The sequence below is a fragment of the Penaeus vannamei genome, chromosome 1 (assembly GCF_042767895.1).
Source record: "Penaeus vannamei isolate JL-2024 chromosome 1, ASM4276789v1, whole genome shotgun sequence".
Taxonomy (NCBI): domain Eukaryota; kingdom Metazoa; phylum Arthropoda; class Malacostraca; order Decapoda; family Penaeidae; genus Penaeus; species Penaeus vannamei.
Genome location: NC_091549.1, coordinates 22639066 through 22645703, shown reverse-complemented (window position 1 = coordinate 22645703; position 6638 = coordinate 22639066). Strand labels below are relative to the sequence as shown.

The following is a 6638-nucleotide window of genomic DNA, read 5'->3' as shown; positions in this document are numbered from 1 at the left end:
AAGATGGTGAGACAAGAAGGAAGGAAGGAGGGAGAGGCAGGGAGGGAGGGAAAAAGAAAAAAGAGAGAGAGGAGAAGGTGAGAGAAAGAGAGACGAGAGTTTTGTGAAGCCACGAGAAGTTTGATGATAATATGACTAATTCATATTCAATAAAAGAGACTAAGAGCATATCTAAAATTTTCTTTAAAATCTTGGGGGGGGGGGGGGTAGCTAAGGTTCGGGGTCGTAGGTTTACAAGTCTTAGCGTTGGTCGTAGCGGCGATGGTCGTCGTGGTGGTACGTGTCATTTCGGTGGTCGCAGTGTTGGTTGCTGGGGTAGTTGTAGTCGCGGCGGTTGTAGTTATGGCGTTGGCTGTAGTGATGGTGGTCGTAGTTGTGTGGTGGTATTAGTTGTGGTGATGGCCGTAGTGTTGGTGGTCGTAGTTGTGTGGTAGTTATAGTTGTGTTGGCCGTGGTGTTGGTGGTCGTATTTGTGGTGCTGGCCGTAGTGTTGGTGGTCGTAGTTGTGTGGTAGTTGTAGTTGTGTTGGCCGTGGTTTTGGTGGTCGTAGTTATGTTGGTCATAGTTGTGGCGTTGGCCGTAGTGTTGGGGGTGGTAGTTGTGGCGTTGGCCGTAGTTGTGTTGGTGGCCGTAGTTGTGTTGGCCGTGGTGTTGGTGGTCGTAGTTGTGTTGGTCGTAGTTGTGGTGTTGCCCATAATGTTGGTGGTCGTAGTTGTGGTGTTGGTGGTCGTAGTTGTGTTGATGGTCGTAGTTGTGGTGTTGGCTGTAGTGTTGGTGATCGTAGTTGTGGTGTTGGTGGTCGTTGTTGTGGTGTTGGTGGTCGTAGTTGTGTTGATGGTCGTAGTTGTGGTGTTGGCTGTAGTGTTGGTGGTCGTAGTTGTGGTGTTGGTGGTCGTAGTTGTGGCGTTGGCCGTATTGTTGATGGTCGTAGTTGTGGTGTTGGTGATGGTAGGTGTGGTGTTGGCGGTCTTAGTTATGGTGTTGGTCGTCGTAGTTGTCGTGTTGGCTGTAGTGTTGGTGGTCGTAGTTGTGGCGTTGGCCGTATTGTTGATGGTCGTAGTTGTGATGTTGGTGGTCGTAGTTGTGGTGTTGGTGGTCGTAGTTGTGGTGTTGGTGGTCGTAGTTGTGGCGTTGGCCGTATTGTTGGTGGTCGTAGTTATGGTGTTGGTGGTCGTAGTTGTGGCGTTGGCCGTATTGTTGATGGTCGTAGTTGTGGTGTTGGTGGTCGTAGTTGTGTTGGTGGTCGTAGTTGTAGTGTTGGTGGTGGTAGTTGTGGTGTTGGTGGTCGTAGTTGTGTTGATGGTCGTAGTTGTGGTGTTGGCTGTAGTGTTGGTGGTCGTAGTTGTGGTGTTGGTGGTCGTAGTTGTGGTGTTGGTGGTCGTAGTTGTGGTGTTGGTGGTCGTAGTTTTGGTGTTGGTGGTCGTAGTTGTGGTGTTGGTGGTCGTAGTTGTGGCGTTGGCCGTATTGTTGGTGGTCGTAGTTATGGTGTTGGTGGTCGTAGTTGTGGCGTTGGCCGTATTGTTGATGGTCGTAGTTGTGGTGTTGGTGGTCGTAGTTTTGGTGTTGGTGGTCGTAGTTGTGGTGTTGGTGGTCGTAGTTGTGGTGTTGGCGGTCGTAGTTATGGTGTTGGTTGTCGTAGTTGTGGTGTTGGCGGTCGTAGTTGTGGTGTTGGCGGTCGTAGTTATGGTGTTGGTGGTCGTAGTTGTGGCGTTGGCCGTATTGTTGGTGGTCGTAGTTGTGGTGTTGGTGGTCGTAGTTGTGGTGTTGGTGGTCGTAGTTGTGGCGTTGGCCGTATTGTTGATGGTCGTAGTTGTGGTGTTGGCGGTCGTAGTTATGGTGTTGGTGGTCGTAGTTGTGGCGTTGGCCGTATTGTTGGTGGTCGTAGTTGTGGTGTTGGTGGTCGTAGTTGTGGTGTTGGTGGTCGTAGTTGTGGCGTTGGCCGTATTGTTGATGGTCGTAGTTGTGGTGTTGGCCGTATTGTTGATGGTCGTAGTTGTGGTGTTGGCGGTCGTAGTTGTGGCGTTGGCCGTATTGTTGGTGGTCGTAGTTGTGGTGTTGGTGGTCGTAGTTGTGGTGTTGGTGATCGTAGTTGTGGCGTTGGCCGTATTGTTGGTGGTCGTAGTTGTGGTGTTGGTGGTCGTAGTTGTGGCGCTGGCCGTATTGTTGATGGTCGTAGTTGTGGTGTTGGTGGTCGTAGTTGTGGTGTTGGCGGTCGTAGTTGTGTTGATGGTCGTAGTTGTGGTGTTGGCTGTAGTGTTGGTGGTCGTAGTTTTGGTGTTGGTGGTCGTAGTTGTGGTGTTGGCGGTCGTAGTTGTGTTGATGGTCGTAGTTGTGGTGTTGGCTGTAGTGTTGGTGGTCGTAGTTGTGTTGATGGTCGTAGTTGTGGTGTTGGCTGTAGTGTTGGTGGTCGTAGTTGTGTTGATGGTCGTAGTTGTGGTGTTGGCTGTAGTGTTGGTGGTCGTAGTTTTGGTGTTGGTGGTCGTAGTTGTGGTGTTGGCGGTCGTAGTTGTGTTGATGGTCGTAGTTGTGGTGTTGGCTGTAGTGTTGGTGGTCGTAGTTGTGGTGTTGGTGGTCGTAGTTGTGGTGTTGGCCGTATTGTTGGCGGTCGTAGTTGTGGTGTTGGTGGTCGTAGTTGTGGTGTTGGCCATAATGTTGGTGGTCGTAGTTGTGTTGGTGGTCGTAGTTGTGTTGGTGGTCGTAGTTGTGTTGGTGGTCGTAGTTGTGGTGTTGGTGGTCGTAGTTGTGTTGATGGTCGTAGTTGTGGTGTTGGCTGTAGTGTTGGTGGTCGTAGTTGTGGTGTTGGTGGTCGTAGTTGTGGTGTTGGCCGTATTGTTGGTGGTCGTAGTTGTGGTGTTGGTGGTCGTAGTTGTGGCGTTGGCCGTATTGTTGATGGTCGTAGTTGTGTTGGTGGTCGTAGTTGTAGTGTTGGTGGTCGTAGTTGTGGTGTTGGTGGTCGTAGTTGTGTTGGTGGTCGTAGTTTTGGCGTTGGCCGTATTGTTGGTGGTCGTAGTTGTGGTGTTGGTGGTCGTAGTTGTGGTGTTGGCTGTAGTGTTGGTGGTCGTAGTTGTGGTGTTGGTGGTCGTAGTTGTGGCGTTGGCCGTATTGTTGATGGTCGTAGTTGTGGTGTTGGTGGTCGTAATTGTGGTGTTGGCGGTCGTAGTTGTGGTGTTGGCGGTCGTAGTTATGGTGTTGGTGGTCGTAGTTGTGGCGTTGGCCGTATTGTTGGTGGTCGTAGTTGTGGCGTTGGTTGTCGTAGTTGTGGTGTTGGTGGTCGTAGTTGTGGTGTTGGCGGTCGTAGTTATGGTGTTGGTCGTAGTTGTGGTGTTGGTGGTCGTAGTTGTGGTGTTGATGGTCGTAGTTGTGGTGTTGGTGGTCGTAGTTGTGGTGTTGGCGGTCGTAGTTATGGTGTTGTTGGTCGTAGTTGTGGTGTTGTTGGTCGTAGTTGTGGGTTGGTGGTCGTAGTTGTGGTGTTGGTGGTCGTAGTTGTGGTGTTGGTGGTCGTAGTTGTGGTGTTGGTGGTCGTAGTTGTGGTGTTGGTGGTCGTAGTTGTGGTGTTGGTGGTCGTAGTTGTGGTGTTGGTGGTCGTAGTTGTGGTGTTGGTGGTCGTAGTTGTGGCGTTGGCCGTATTGTTGGCGGTCGTAGTTGTGGTGTTTGTGGTCGTAGTTGTGGTGTTGGTGGTCGTAGTTGTGGTGTTGGTGGTCGTAGTTGTGGTGTTGGTGGTCGTAGTTGTGACGTTGGCCGTATTGTTGATGGTCGTAGTTGTGGTGTTGGTGGTCGTAGTTCTGGTGTTGGTGGTCGTAGCTGTGGTGTTGGTGGTCGTAGTTGTAGTGTTGGTGGTCGTAGTTGTGGTGTTGGTGGTCGTAGTTGTGTTGGTGGTCGTAGTTGTGGCGTCGGCCGTATTGTTGATGGTCGTAGTTGTGATGTTGATGGTCGTAGTTGTGGTGTTGGCCGTATTGTTGATGGTCGTAGTTGTGATGTTGGTGGTCGTAGTTGTGGTGTTGGTGGTCGTAGTTGTGGTGTTGGTGGTCGTAGTTGTGGTGTTGGTGGTCGTAGTTGTGGTGTTGGTGGTCGTAGTTGTGGTGTTGGTGATCGTAGTTGTGGTGTTGGTGGTCGTAGTTGTGGCGTTGGCCGTATTGTTGGTGGTCGTAGTTGTGGTGTTGGTGGTCGTAGTTGTGGTGTTGGTGGTCGTAGTTGTGGTGTTGGTGGTCGTAGTTGTGGTGTTGGTGGTCGTAGTTGTGGTGTTGGTGGTCGTAGTTGTGGTGTTGGTGGTCGTAGTTGTGGTGTTGGTGGTCGTAGTTGTGGTGTTGGTGGTCGTAGTTGTGGCGTTGGCCGTATTGTTGGTGGTCGTAGTTGTGGTGTTGGCGGCCGTAGTTGTGGCGTTGGCCGTATTGTTGGTGGTCGTAGTTGTGGTGTTGGCGGCCGTAGTTGTGGCGTTGGCCGTATTGTTGGCGGTCGTAGTTGTGGTGTTGGCGGTCGTAGTTGTGGTGTTGGCTGCAGTGTTGGTGTTCGTAGTTGTGGCGTTGGCCGTATTGTTGGCGGTCGTAGTTGTAGTGTTGGCCGTAGTTGTGGCGTTGGCGGTCGTTGTTGTGGTAATGGTCGTAGTTGTAGTGTTGGTCGTGGTGTTGGTGGTCGTACTTGTGGCTTTGGCCGTAGTGTTTGGTGGTCGTAGTTATAGCGATCACAATCATGGTCGTCAAGCGACGATGACCTTAGAGATTGTGATCGTCGATGTTTTAGTCCTTTATAGCCCTGGTCGTCGTGGCAGCGGTCCTTATGGTGCTCGTGGCCATGGCAGCGGACACGCGATGGTAGCAGAGATGATTGCATTTCCCCGATTCTGCCTCGAACGCTGCAATCCCGGGCGCTGTGAAGTCTCCAGCCCGAAGGATGATGAGGCGGGGGAGGGGAGGGGGGAGGTGGTGGGGGAGGAGGAGGAGGGGGAGGAGGAGGAGGGGAGGGGGGGTGGAGGGAGGTGGGAAGAGGAGGTGGAGGTGGTGGTAGAGGATGAGGAGGGGGAAGAAGAAGAGGAGGAAGAGGAGCAAGGAGAAGAAGAAGAGAAGGGGGAGGAAAAATAAGAAGAGGAGGGGGAGGAAGAAGAAGAAGAGGAGGGTGAAGAATAAGAACAAGAAGAGGAGGGGGAAGAAGTAGAAGAGGAGGAAGATGAAGATGAAGAAAAAGAGGAGGAGGGGGAAGAAGAAGAAGAGGAAGAGGAGGAGGAAGAAGGAGAGGAGGAGGAGGGAGAAGAAGAAGAGGAGGAGGAGCGGGAAGAAAGAGGAGGGGAAAGAAGAAGAGGAGAAGGAGGGGGAAGAAGAAGAAGAGAAGGGTGAAGAAGAGAAGAAGAGAAGGAGGGGGATGAAGAAGAGGAGGAGTGGGAAGGAGAAGAGGAGGAGGGTGAAGAAGGAGAAGAGGAGGAGGGGGAAGAAGAAGGAGAAGAGGAAGGGGAAGAAGATGAAGAAGAGGAGGAGGAGATTTAAAGATTTAGTTTTAATTCCATTTGTTACAATGGATATTCTTTGCTGTGACATACTGTCTGTTTTACTTTGCCCAAATCTCCCCCTGTGTGCAAGGAATGGCCGGGGTCACCATTCACTGGCCGGGCGTGGGATTGAACGCAGGTCCGCAAGATTGCTATACTAGAATGTTACCGCTACGACAGCACACAGAAGGAGGGGGAAGAAGAAGGAGAAGAGGAGGAGGGGGAAGAAGAAGAGTAGGACGGGGAAGAAGAAGAAGAAGAGTAGGAGGGGGGAGAAGAAGAATAGGAGGGAGAAGAAGAAGAAGAAGAGGAGGGGAAGAAGAAAAAGAGGGGGAAGGGGAAGGATAGGAGGAAGAAGAAGAAGAGGAGGAGGAAGGGGAAAAAGAAGAAGAAGAGGAGGGGGAAGAAGAGGAGGAGGGGAAGAAGGAGAAGAGGAGGAGGGGGAAGAAGAAGAGGAGGAGGAGGGGGAAGAAGAATAAGAGGAGGAGCGGGAAGAAGAAATAAAGTAGGAGGAAGGGGAGGAAGAAGAAGAAGAGGAGGAGGGTGAAGAGAAAGAGGAGGACGGGGAAGAAGAGGAGGGGGAAAAAAGAATAATAAGAGGAGGAGGGGGAAGAGGAAGAAGACGAGGAGTGGGATTAAGAAGAAAAGGAGGAAGGCAAAGAAGAAGAGGGGGAAGAATAGGAAGAGGGGAAAGATGAAGGAGAAGAGGAGGGGTGGGAAGAAGAAGAGGGGGAGGAGGAGGGGGAAGAAGAAGAAGAATAGGAGGGGGAAGAAGAAAAAGAGGACGAGGGGGAAGAAGAAGACAAGGAGGGGGAAGAAGAATAGTAGGAGGGGGAAGAAGGAGAAGAGGAGGAAGAGGGGGAAGAAGAAGAGAAGAAGGGGGAAGAAGAGGGGAAAGAAGAAGAAGCGGGAAGAAGGAGAGAAGAGGAGGGGGGAGAAGTAGAAGAGGAGCGGAAGAAGAAGAGGAGGAGGAAGATGAAGAAGAGGAGGAGGAGGAGGAGGAGGAGGAAGAAGAAGAGGAGGAGGGGGAATAAGAGGAAGAGGAGGAGGGGGAAGAAGAAGAAGAGAGGGAAGCAGAGGGGGAAGAAGAAGAAGAAGAGCGGAAGAAGAAGAGGAGGAGGAGGAGGGAAGAAGAAGAAGAGGAGGAGGAGAAGAAGAGGAG

The 6638-nt window shown here is 51.7% G+C and overlaps 1 protein-coding gene across 1 annotated transcript; it reads right to left on the bottom strand.

Annotated features, from left to right (window-relative positions):
• Positions 1 to 434: 434 nt before the first annotated feature.
• On the bottom strand, positions 435 to 4827 carry LOC113822879 (mucin-2). Its single transcript, XM_070125538.1, has 6 exons — positions 4683 to 4827; positions 3623 to 4641; positions 3452 to 3520; positions 2826 to 3408; positions 1461 to 2392; positions 435 to 968 (listed from the first exon to the last, which is right to left on the bottom strand). Exons 1-6 carry the CDS (start codon positions 4825 to 4827, stop codon positions 435 to 437), a joined length of 3282 nt encoding a protein of 1093 aa, XP_069981639.1.
• Between the last annotated feature and the right edge of the window lie 1811 nt (positions 4828 to 6638).

Coding starts and splice junctions, on each gene's coding strand:
- LOC113822879 (XM_070125538.1), bottom strand. CDS start 4,827: ATGCAATCATCTCTGCTACCATCGCGTGTCCGCTGCCATGGCCACGAG. Junction 4,642..4,682: donor GTCGCTTGACGACCATGATT/GTGATCGCTATA, acceptor CTACGGCCAAAG/CCACAAGTACGACCACCAAC. Junction 3,409..3,451: donor ACACCACAACTACGACCACC/AACCCACAACTA, acceptor TACGACCAACAA/CACCATAACTACGACCGCCA.